The sequence below is a fragment of the Perissodus microlepis genome, chromosome 5 (genome assembly GCF_051167445.1).
Source record: "Perissodus microlepis isolate ML-2025 ecotype Zambia chromosome 5, ASM5116744v1, whole genome shotgun sequence".
Taxonomy (NCBI): domain Eukaryota; kingdom Metazoa; phylum Chordata; class Actinopteri; order Cichliformes; family Cichlidae; genus Perissodus; species Perissodus microlepis.
Window position 1 is genome coordinate 18,818,568 of NC_140465.1, and position 12,761 is coordinate 18,831,328.

A 12,761-nucleotide genomic window follows, 5' to 3' on the forward strand; every position below is an offset into this window, starting at 1 on the left:
TAGAGGCAGTTTGACACCCAGAAAGCCTGGGCAGGTTTATTTTTCACATTCACTGTCCTGATCAGTAAACATCTCAGCTGTCAGTTTTTTAACAACTATTAATGGGATTTCTTGACATGCTTGTGTGCACTCAGGCTCAGCTCACAGGGGAACGGCCAGAGTGGCCCGTATTAATCCAAAATGTTCACCATAAACTGAGGAGCCTAAAGCATAGACTGGCCTTTGATTTTCCTCACCACTGCATAAAGTTGAATTCTGTTCCTAGGCAGGGCTTTAATTCATTAGTTCAGTTTAATTCAGTGTTCAATCAAGTGATGCAAGTTATCCAGATTCTTACAAAGTAATTTATTACACAAAACACTAAGTTTCCATTTGCATTTTAGCAAAAAGATTTTCCAGTCTCGCATTGTGCATGTGATCATAATGCAGATTTGTTTATGAAACACACAAACAAATTTTGACTTTGTGTGCACGAGTTTGTCAATAATTAAAGGACTACGGGTCACAGTGAGCAGGTACTTCAACCCTAGTTGGCTGTGGAAACATTCCTCTGATCAGCTCGCAGGGCTTAAGCACTTAACTGCAGTTGGCAGGCTGACACCACGGTTCCCCCGCTGACCTTTTTGATTACATAGAACGTGTGGATAAAGGAGGTTTGATTATTATGGCAAATTTACTTATGTTTAAGTACAAAAAAAGTATTTTCCATAACTTCAAAGTTGAATACTGACAGAACCTGACTAGTTTTGCTTAAGACCAAAAAGAAATAAAGAAATAAAAGAAAAGTAAAAGCATTACACCTTTAGTAAAAACTGGGGAGAACAGTCTTTTGGGTGGGTGTGTTTGGGGGGTAGGTTTGACCTAATTCTCCTTCTTTCCCCCTCCAGGAAGCAGTCCTCATGCCTCCTTTTACAGTAGGACGCATTTATTACTCTTCTTTCCCCGCCTGGCCTGTAGTGCAGCCCTGGTAGCCATCTCGAATACTTCCCTCACACCATCCTTTGTTTTTGCAGAGCACTCCATGTATCCAAAGGCACCAATCCTGTTAGCCATGTCCCGCCCATCCTCAGGTTTAACGGGTTCCTAAAATAAATATAAAGGTCAAGAAGCAATGTTAGGAAAAAATCTTTCACTGACAAAGTTTGTTTATTTTCTTGCTCAGGGCGTTACGTTTTACCTGCTTCATTTTGGCAAGTTCCCTCCGAGTGTGCTCATCATTCCGCAGATCCTTTTTGTTTCCCACTAGTATAATGGGAACATTAGGGCAGAAGTGTTTCACTTCAGGGGTCCACTTCTCAGGGATGTTCTCTGAATAAGGAGACAAATATAGCAGCATTCAAAGCAGAGACACACGGCTGTTGATTATTTTCCGAATGGATTACTGTTGCTCTGTAACCCAGCAGGAAAACACTAATGATCACAGACTCCTATAGGCTAAGAGGATGTCATTTAACATGTTTTGCTGTGCAAACAATGCAAAAATAAATAAAATGCTGACATTTGGCAGCAAGCAGAAATTAAACGATTATTTGTCTTAACTTAAAATCACTGCTAGTGACTTTTCTTTTAACTTGTAAAAGTTGCAGCTCTGGACTGTATGCGAGATAAGGTGGTGTGGACTTGAATCAAGAAGAGCAGATACTTTAGATGGAGAAACTTGAGAACAAGGTGTGCTGTAATGGTACAGATCACATGATAAATGTGCGTCCACTGTGATGTACAGAGGAGAGCAAACTGAGACTCATGGTGGGAGACAGTCATAACATGACTCCATGTCCAACAGCTGTTTTCTATGTTTCTGATTCTTAATATTAGATTATTCAAGCTATGACCAAATCTCAAGAATTTCCATCGGGTCTGTTTACAGTGAACTCTTTTTTCTCATTACCAATGGCACTGCAAGTGCTCAAGCCATTATTTACAATAAATATACACATATAATTAAAAAAAAAATAGTAGCTCCATAGTGTTATGGTTTACACATTCATCAGGAAGGGCATCCGGTGAATCTGCCAAATCAAACATGGGGGGCAACCTACTGTGGTGACACCATGTGAATGAGGGAGCAGCTATAAGCCACACTTCGTCTTATTCCTGGCAAGATTGCTGTGACATTATTGTCAATACTCCTTCTTACCCTGGTACTGGTTCAAAACGCAGGCGCTACTGTTAAATATATATAGTAATAATATAGCGCATAACTCCTGCCTCTTCTGTATTACCATCTTATTTTTTCTAATACAGTTTTTTAATGGAAACCTTTGTATTTAAACATTTAGATTTAACAGAGAAGCTGATCAGGTAAAACAAACAAATGGAAAGTAAAAAACATTTTACTCTGAATTTTCAGGCCAATATTTGAATCCTGAATTTGTCTTTTATGTGCTACACAAGGCAAAGACCTTAAATAGAGTAGGAGTAACTAGGTGGTGGAAGTAACTAGAAGGTGTTCAAAAATCACCTTTAACCACCAATGAAAACACAAAGAAGTGCCCCACACAAGAGCTTCAGATTTCAAAACAATCTCCAGAGGTTTTAACTCAAGGAGAGCCTTCTCTGCACCCATTCACTCAGTAAAGCAGTGGGCAGCTATCAATCCAGCGCCCAGGCAGCAGTGTGCAGGGATGGTACCTTACTCAGGTAGCCGTTCGGTGGATTTGAACCCCCGACTTTCTGATCATGGGGCGAATGCTCTAACTACTGAGCTATCCCCTCCCTTTTTTAATAGTCTTTTTTCCCCCCTCCCACAAAGCCTTTGGTGGTTTAGTCATAATAATTTAAAATTAAAAATGAGCTGCAACATTGCTGAGTCTCCTCTGTTTTTACTTACCAAGACTGTCAGGGCTGTCAATGGAGAAACACATGAGAATGACATCAGTGTCTGGATAGGAGAGCGGGCGCAGTCTGTCATAGTCCTCTTGACCTGCTGTATCCCAGAGTGCTAACTCGACCTGCCAAAAGTGTTTAGAAGCTGAAATATCTTCGAGCAGTGCACAGTCGGTAGCAGGTGGGCAGGTCAGACAATTAATTTTGCCAATAAGCAGAACTCAATCTGCTCAATAATTCAAACTCGTGCAGGTTAGACTAGATCTAACATGTAGGTCTCCTGTGAAAATTAACTGCCCACCCTGGTCTATAGGTTTAGCATTACATGAGTGCAGCCACTAGAGTCCTCCAGTTACAAAACACCGATTCTGGGAAGAAATAAATACTGCTTACCTGTTTGCTGTCGACTTCAATGTCAGCAACATAGTTCTCAAACACTGTGGGCACGTAGACTTCTGGAAACTGGTCCTTACTGAACACGATGAGCAAACAGGTCTTCCCACAGGCTCCATCTCCCACTATGACCAGCTTTTTCCTGATTGCTGCCATAGCTTCAGGAAAAAATATAGAAGACTGATTAAAACACGTGAACGTCATCTATATCAGAGTGGGTAATTTTATTTTATTACACTGAAGCATTGTCCAACTTTCTAACACTATGCCTGTGATAAACGATGAACTGCCAGCAACCTTCAGCTGTGCTGGCAAAGTCCAAACAAAATAACACCGGGGCTAACTGTGCAGCTTTCTGCGACAATATCACCACCATCACGGCTTTTCATGGTCCCCTGATCAGTCATACTGTACATACTGTCAAGGGCCCATCGCGACATAGTGGGCTTACAAATTAAGAGTCATACAGTGAAGCCCTCTACTGTGATGTTACGTTTCCGCTCCGGTGTTTCTGACCCTCCCCGGCATCAAGCTCGAACAAAAAAATACACATACATATCCCGTCAAACATTTATTCCATCACTACAACACTGGCCGTATTAACATGCAAATGTATGTCAGCGAAATATAACTAGGACCCCCGCAGTGGTGTTTGACCCAGATTTAGTCTAGGAGGATGTTGTGTTTACTGAAGCTAGCTAATCATCGAGCGTTAGCTTAGCCGGATGTGTGTGTCCTGTAAGCTCAATTTGAATGTTTACAATATAACTCGGGGGTGCTACAGTAAATGCGTACAACACGTGTGACATAATGTACTCAGGTCGTGTTTGTTGTTTATTTCAAGCTGCTGAGCCGGAATCATTGCTTCTCCTTTCAGTAACAAACCGGTTTAGCCTGCTAGGCTAGATAGCTAGACTTAGCTTAGCATAACGGAAGTCTATATGACTTTATCGGTCCGTTAGCTCACTAGCTAGGCTAGGCGAAATATTGGTGAAGACACACAGATTTATAGTCAGAACAATAATATAATTACCCACAATAAGTGTTAGAAAATATAACAGCTACAGGATTCTTGAAAATATTCCCAACTCACCAAGTTATTAGTTAAAAATCTACTCAAATGAAGCCCAAGTAGTGCTTTGTTAGCTTCCGCCGCTGCTTCTTTACTGTGCGCCGCTGCTGAAGGATTAACAGGAGGGAAGTGAGGGGGTGGGGACCGCACAACAATACACTACAGTACAACACCACACTTCTCAATAATAATAATAATAACAACAACAACAACAACAATAATATCACTGTTTTAATCAATACTTGTATACAGCAACATAAAAATAACATATTTTTCTTTTAGTTCAGAGCTTTTTTATATATTAGATTAAACACATATGTTATATATAAGGAGGGACAGAGTACCATATAATTATTGGGTTTTCTTTCGTATTTTACTTTCTGTTATTGAAATTTGCGTTTCCTATATTAAACTTGAATAGGGAGCATCATTATAAAATTTTCAAGCAGGAACTGACACTCAAACCTGCAATTATATCTTCAAACTGCAACATCAACATTGTTAATAACATTTTATTACAAAGATCTGCCTGAGTTGTCATTATCATCATCATCGACTCTTTACAATTTTCTTCCAGGTGATACAATTTCTAATATAACTTTGGTCCAATATTTGAAGTTTGGGGAGGATGTGTCTTTTCATGCACTAAGAATTCTTCTTGCAACTGTGATTGCCCTTACTTTTATCACCGCTAAATTGTATTTCGATGCTGTGGGTGGGACTGATCAGCCTACCAATACACATAATTTTGGTAATAAGGGTATTATCAAATTTATCCATATCTGAGCTTCTGAGCTCTATACCTGCTTATATTTCCAAGTAGCATGTGCTAATGTTTGCATGTCTAGATTGCATGTCCAACATAGGTCGTTGGACATTACACTCATACTATGAAGTTTAGAGGGAGTGAAATAAAAACTGTGTATTAGTTTATATTGCATGGATTTTCCCCTCTACCTCTTTTATGTATTTATGGATGAGCAATATCAGAAAGGAGTACATCAGTGGGTCAGCTGAGATTGAACATTTTGGAAAAAAGTTAGAGGTAAAGCTGAGATACTCTGGACATGTGCAAAGGGGGGATAGTGAATATATTGGACTCCATAACATAATGAATATGGAAATGCAAGGTAGGAAGAACAGAGAGAATGATCACACACACACACTGTAAAAATTAAAGGACAGACAAGAGAAACACCCTTCAACCTGGTTCTGAGTGTTGATGTTTCATAGTTTGTCCACCAGAGGCAACTTCCTGTTGGAAACACCTGTTTTGAAGTCTGCAAACAACGACAACAAAGTGATCCGAGCAGTGGGGCAAAGAGTAAAGGTGGATTACACTTTCCATGTCCATGAGCCACTAGGGTCAGCGTGACGTAAATTTCCTCATCAGACTGTGAATATGAGAGTCAGTGTGGTTGTCTGTGTACCTGCCTGTTTTTTGTTTATATTACAGCGCATCAACTATGCATGCACCCAAGGTCATGGACTTTAAGTGGACTTCAGAGAAGTATAATAAATAATGGCTAGTTGGCTGTCAGGTTTCCAGCTGTCTGTGTTCATGTCTGCAATGGAGAATAATCAGGGCCTAAATGAGTAAATAATAACTACATGTAAGTGTTGTGGAAATCTGTTTGTCTGAAATGAAAACAATCCCAGCTGATATTTCAGAATATCGTAATTTTAAAATGATCAAATATCGGTATCCTTATCAGTCTTAATTTTTTTTTTTTTTACCTTTGTTGGATTTAGAGTAAAAATCAATTGCTGGCTTTCAGTTTTGTTTCTAGAGTATTACCTGGATTTAGTCTGCTAACTGATTTTTGATAGGTAACGCTGCAACATTTTTAAATAATCCTAAACTATTTTAGGCGTACGCACCATGAAAGTCAATGCATCGACTAAATGTCCTTTTCAATAGGCCACAGGCACGCCTGACAGCGTGAAACTGAAGCAGGAAAAAGGGTGACGTGCCAAAATGTTTTCTGTGATCACTTCTAATAAATATGCTTCACAGCTTTGAGATCCAGAGATAAAGTTCAGCCCATCAGTGCTTTCATGTCAGTGGATATGAAGTCTCATTTTTCCATGACAGCACTGTGTTCACGCTGTTATACACTTTTGTAAAGACTACAAAAAACATGAGCATCTTATAAAGTCTGATTTAAGAGATTATAGAGTACAGTATAGTAGAAGTCTGATCTTTATTCAATGACAGTAATTTTACTGCATATAGAAATTACAGAAAAATTACTGTAAAATCAAATTACAGCAACTTTATTGTAAATGCAATTACAGCATTTACAGAAGGGTTTTTTTTTACTGTAAAAAGTATTTACAGTAAAGTTTTTACTGTCACTTTTTACAGTAACTTTACTGACATCCAGCTGCCAGTAATAATTTACTGTAGACTGACTTATCTGTATCATGAGTATTAATGGTCTGATCCTTTAAGTTCATTTACTTTAGTCACTACTTAAATAGAATTTTAAATTGTAATGGAGTATTTCTACACTGAGCTGCTGCAACATTTACTTCAACCTGAGCTCTCCTCCTGTATCAGCATATAGCTCTTAAATGGCACATGGCTTCATTTAATATTGCAGTAAATCCCAATGAAAGAGCCTCATTCTGATAAATATCAATGTGATCTCGATAGAGATTTTGTTCTGCTTATCCCGATCATTTAACTGTGGCCTGAGAAATGATTTAAGCCTTTCGGCGGCAGGTTGGAGCTGAAAGGCACACAAACAGAGCATGAGCTGGCAGTGCAGCAGTGTATTAATAACCGCAGCGCTTACTCTAATCCTGATAAGAGGCTTTTTCTGCGCTGCTCAGTTCCAACTCGTGGAAACGAGCTCAGATGCGCTTCCATGAAAACAGTAATACCTCACATTTATCTGTGTGCTCAAGTGACCAGTAATTCAGAAGAGGGGAGGGAGGGAAAGACACACACACACACAACAGCTGGAAAAACAAACATTTCCGAGATTTAATTCTCAGAAATGGTATTTATAATCCTGTTCTACAAGCTACAAACAAGCCCTCTTTGTTGGCTTTTGCATTCGTTGAAGAGCATTTGATTTGTTTATGTTTCCTTTCTGGAAATGAAAGATATCAGATTTCTGTCAGGATTGTGAACACTAAAGAAGTCCACATCACATTATATGCAAACACTGAATTGACAGCAGAACTCTGGGTACAGACTCTGCATGGTTCCTTTATTTGTCTCACATGTTGTTTTGTCTCGTTTTGCAGTTTACACATCTGTTTGTGTATATTTTGGAGTTTTAATCTCTTCCACTGGGCTCTGGCACGGAGAAAAACTGTTTTTAAGTTACGAAACCCCAAATTATTACTGTCATCTCTGCTAGAGCAACAAAGCACAGAGTAGATGTTTTCTTCACTGATTTATTATTTATAAGTGGAGGCTGCCTTATTGAAGAACACTCGATACAGCTGGTTTAGGAGCTGCTTTCTTCTCACTGGGCCACATTATCAAAAAAAGAAGGAAAGAAAACAACTCACATATTGGCATTGCACATTTCACAGTAGCTGGGGTCAGCATGTCAAAATAATTGAATATTTATTGAAGAATACCAGCAGCAGTGCAGTAAGAATAAGCTCATTCATGAGCAGTGAGGTCAAGAGTGGTTTATTATACATAAATATATCAAAGAGTCCCCGATTCACAGTATCCGCTCAACGACGTGACCATATTCCAGTCTGACTGTCCTGTCGCTGAGGGGCAGGTATTATATAGAGAAAGGATAGTCCTGCAAGTAGAAGAGCAGAGGCTTTGGGAGGGGCAGCTGGTTGGGGCAGTTAGTGTGCCTGTTGATGGTGAGGCGTGTCAGGTGCTGCAAAGAAGGGAAAACCTCCAGTTTGTGAAGCGGGTGCTTCAGCTTCAGGGGTACTCCTCTGTCTTTAGCTGCGTGCTGGGAAGGGTCAGGTTCCATTTGGGGGTGAATGTCACTAGATGTCTGGTCCTGTGCTGCGTGGCCTGAGCTGGTGTAGTGCTGTATAAGGCTGAGAACATCTGGGAAGGACTGCAGCTGAGGCAGGCCAGGGGAGACAGAGTCCAGCCAGAAACAGCCCTTGCTGTACTCTATACGCACGCTGGTAGGTCCACAGCGAGTCTTCACTGACAGAGCCAGCATGTACTGTGGATGGCTGCTGTCCCGCACCAGGAATGTGCCTTCAGACTTTGTGAGGAGAGCTTCCCGAGCTTTACTTGCTGAGATGGGACCCCAGTACCAACCTGGGGAAAAAGACAGTTCAGTTATTAGTGTTTTTGCTTTGTTTTTTTTTAATAGCCACATGGACACTGACACTAGAAGTGTTTAAATGTGGCTGGCATACCAGAAGTCTGCAGATACTGGAAGGTGGTGGTGATGCAGCGGAGGTCATCTGCTGGGTCCCAGGATGAAGGGGCAGGATCCGAGCAGGATGACTTTCTTTGTTCCTCATGATGGAAAATGGTCACCGCCTGTACAACCATTGCTGACTGACAGCACACCTGTGGAGACGATGATGACCATGTAGGAAAGTTAACTAACAGATCATCTGAACTATATTCCCTTAATTAATGCAAATTGAGTTGCTTATGTCAAATATGTTTGTCCCAAATCTCCCTGTAGTGTTAGCTGGTTGGAGATCTGTCGACACTCCACCACCCTACTGATGGAAGCATTATAATCATGAAAGTGACCATTCCCATCAGGACAACGGGAAAAGTGATCAGTCAGAAAAACTTTGTGCTTATTTACAGTGAAGCCTGCCGCTAAGGTTACAAACAGGGTCCCCTCACCACAGGGTTAAAGAGCACCTTTAAAAAGACACCCATCTATATTTACACACACACACACACACACACACACAAACACACACACGCACAACTCAAGTAAATGTGCCAATTCAGTTACGCTGAATCCAGCTTTATTTATACTGCACCAGTTCATAATAACTCGTCTCTTCACCTTATTTTGTACCTTACTTTGTAACAAAGAGTGCCATGAGAATCATGCATACTGCAATAAAATACCCATAATTACCCAAATCATATTAGAAATGTTCTTACCTCAAATCAGGAAAAACCATAAGGATTGAAACCAGTGTAAAAAGAGCCCTGCAGTGAATATTTATAATATTATTTATAAAATAATAATAAACGGTCCTCCAAAGTTTTCGGTTCAGTCCTTCAAAATGATTCAAATATATATAAGCGTGCTGAGCGCTGGATGTGCGACTGAAGCGCTCCCCTCACTGAGTGAGGCGCAGAGGAGACAGCAGCTTGGTTCAGCCGGACTCACCGAGGTTCCCGGAATCTGTTTCCAAGAAAGGTTTTGTGTTTCAACGCCCGCAGGGACGCAAGAGCCGCCGGCTGCTGGCAACCTCCGCGTCGGGTCCGTCAATAAGCACAACTTCCGCCAAACCTTTCAAAATAAGATGTAAAAGACCCGCTCAACTCTTAACTAAACGGGATGAATTGCATCGGAACCGCAACGAGCTGGGCGCTGTTAAATGGCCTCATTGTTTGCTGTCACGTTTGCAGGATTTAGTTTTCGTTTTGATTCTTTTTTTTAATGTTATAATTAGTTAGTTTTAATCTTTTAACACTGCAGGTGCAATTAAAAAAAAAAAAAAAAGCTAAGAAATAACAGCCATAGAAGTTTGCTTCCGCCACTGACGTTTTCTTTTCTTTGTTTAGAAAAACACATATTTGTTTGTATATCTGTCTTTTGTGCCCGTAAGTCAAAATGGACTTAGAATTTCTAAATTTCAAGTTACATAAGGGTTAGGGTTGGTCTGAGACTTCTAACTCAAAATGCTGAGAAGATAACACCACATGTACCATGATAATAATAACTATAAATAAAGTTGTAGATTTTAAATGGAAAATTGATAAATTTGATTATACCCTATAATATTATAAATAATATTTTTTTGTAAATAATAAAAATGTTGAGAAATAAACAAAGTCTGTGGAAGTTATCATATAATACATAGTAACAAAATTATTTTAAAGGTAGCCTTTATTACAACAGATCACTGGTCAGTGTTGGGGAGTAATGTGTTTAAAATACAAAATATGAGTAACTGTATTCCGTTACAGTTACCGTTTAAAAATGTGGTATTTAGAATACTATGTTGAAATAAATGGATTACACAGCGGTATTTTCCTGTTTCATATTGTCGCGGGTCAGGACTGTTTGGGTTTTGTTTGACAGCTATGTTCTGCGGCAGCGTTATGGAGGCCATGGTTACAGGGTGACGCTCTCTCTGCGACTGTGTGTTTCCTGGGTGAGAGAGCGCCTTTTTGTTGTTGTTGTTGTTGTGCTAAGCTAATAGGCAGAGTGCCTCATGGGCAGTGTAGTCCGTGCTGCAGGGAGAATGGACTGCCATACCCGTTATGTGTCTGTGAGCACGAGGAGGGAGAAAAAGGAGAGTGGAAAAGTAACAGTTGTCATTCAGCAGAAACGGGAGCTGGAAGCATGTAAATATAATAATAACCACTGCAGCCAAGAAGAGTGCCTGACAAGCCCAGTTCTAAGTAAGCTATTAAGACTCGACTGTACACTGTGTTCGTGTTTTCCTCCGAAACAATAAGTTCCGTTGGAGCAGCCTTTCAACGCCTCTCTCTGTCTCTCTTAAGCAAAGTTGACCCAGATAACAAAGTAAAGCTATTTTTCGTCTATGAGCCCAACACGGAACCGACGTATTAGTCAGAGGTCCCTTCACTATGGTTAGGAGCCGCGGACCTCCAGTAATAGTAATAAATCACACAGCAATAGTACATTCATGTAGTTGTAAAAAGCATGATAATATATTAAGTAATCCAAAGTATTCAGAATACGTTACTCTCATTGAGTAACGTAACGGAATACGTTACAAAATACATTTTGGGGCATGTATTCTGTAATCTGTAGTGGAATACATTTTAAAAGTAACCTTTCCAACACTGTCACTGGTACCCTACACTGGCTGCATTAAAGCGTGTATTGACAAAGTCAACCTCTTATTTTGAAAGCTTCCGGTTATGTTCAGCTTACCATGCTGCTGTTGATAAGTGCTGCTGTCGATAAGTGCTGCTGTCATGCGCGAAGGAAATATTGTTTATTTACAATTATTCTGCGCAAGACTGTGATATTACGCAATACCAACTTTAAGTGTGCAGACTGTAATTATTATTTTATTGTATGACACTCGGTGAAGATTATGTCCAAACATTGCAGCATGTTAATATTTAATTCTTCAGCTCTTTATTTCTGTACTAAATGTGTTATGTTATCATGAAGAAAATTAGGTGTGGCGCCTTCCCTCTTGCAGATGAGCTAATGTGCTTAAAATTAGTATGTCTTCAAACAGGTTCATCCTAATGTACCCCACAGTTTCCATGTGCAGAGATAATGACCTCATGAAAGCTGCTATTCAGCTCTGAACCAGTTTTCCAAGAAAACAAGCTCAAATCAACTCAGTTTCCCATGAGATACAAAAGCAGCAGAACGCACAGCTGAAGGCTTCCGAGTAGAGCGCATTCCCGGAAAACACCAACACACGCACACACCCACACACACATGCTGCACACATACACATACAACCAGCTGACCTCTGCTGCTGAACTGTGACCCCTGCTGCTGCTTTCCTGCATGACTTTTATCACCAACACATGTGCACAATTAGAGGGAAAGAAATGAGGATACACACACTAGAAAATACAGAAAACATTTTATTGTAGAATCATTGTAAAAGAACAGCCCTCATCTGATCCTAGTCAGAGCTCAATCAGGTCACTGATAAAGGCAACTGTAAATAATGTGGATGAGTTTGTGTCTGCTAAAGCGTGGTCTGTGGGCACAGTGCATGCCTGGGTAGTGTACTGTAAAGCAGCGGTCCCCAACCCCCGGGCCTCGGACCGGTACCGGTCCGTGAGTCGTTTGGTACCGGGCTGCCAGAGTTGAGGCTCAGGTGTGAAATGTATGGTTTTCAGGGTTTTTATCGGTTTTCAGCGTTATTTTGTTATCGTTTTTATCGTTAACTCGGTTTTCCTTGGTCTTTTCACGTGTGTTATGAATAAATCTTCTTTTTTTGGTACCGGTACTAGTTTTATTTTGTTGTATTTATCCGCGACACCTTAAAGGCCGGTCCGTGAAAATATTGTCGGGCATAAACCGGTCCGTGGCGCAAAAAAGGTTGGGGACCGCTGCTGTAAAGGATACTCCACCCTGAAGCAAAGAAATTCATGTAACTTCCTCCACAGATCTTGATGAGCTGAACTAATTATTAGTCAGGCGATCAAAAAAGATGGAAAGAAAAAGGCAGGAGAAGAGTGGAGAGTAAAAGAAAATTTTAACCCTTAACCCCCCCCCAAGCTTTATTCTGGAGACCAGCAGAGCAGTCCAGTTCATACTGTATGCAACAACACAGATATGGTTTAACTGGCAGCTCATTATAGTCTGCAGTTTCTAAT

The 12,761-nt window shown here is 40.4% G+C and overlaps 2 protein-coding genes across 2 annotated transcripts; both read right to left on the minus strand.

Moving 5' to 3' along the window:
• Nucleotides 1-4: 4 nt before the first annotated feature.
• On the minus strand, nucleotides 5-4,423 carry LOC146387139 (rho-related GTP-binding protein RhoA-B). Its single transcript, XM_084928507.1, has 5 exons — nucleotides 4,313-4,423; nucleotides 3,220-3,377; nucleotides 2,831-2,951; nucleotides 1,178-1,308; nucleotides 5-1,083 (listed from the first exon to the last, which is right to left on the minus strand). Exons 2-5 carry the CDS (start codon nucleotides 3,373-3,375, stop codon nucleotides 910-912), a joined length of 582 nt encoding a protein of 193 aa, XP_084784633.1. The 5' UTR covers nucleotides 3,376-3,377; nucleotides 4,313-4,423; the 3' UTR covers nucleotides 5-909.
• A 3,101-nt stretch (nucleotides 4,424-7,524) lies between these two features.
• Nucleotides 7,525-9,672, minus strand: cishb (cytokine inducible SH2-containing protein b). The gene is made up of 3 exons (XM_084928508.1): nucleotides 9,372-9,672; nucleotides 8,654-8,810; nucleotides 7,525-8,552 (listed from the first exon to the last, which is right to left on the minus strand). Exons 2-3 carry the CDS (start codon nucleotides 8,790-8,792, stop codon nucleotides 8,047-8,049), a joined length of 645 nt encoding a protein of 214 aa, XP_084784634.1. The 5' UTR covers nucleotides 8,793-8,810; nucleotides 9,372-9,672; the 3' UTR covers nucleotides 7,525-8,046.
• Nucleotides 9,673-12,761: the final 3,089 nt, after the last annotated feature.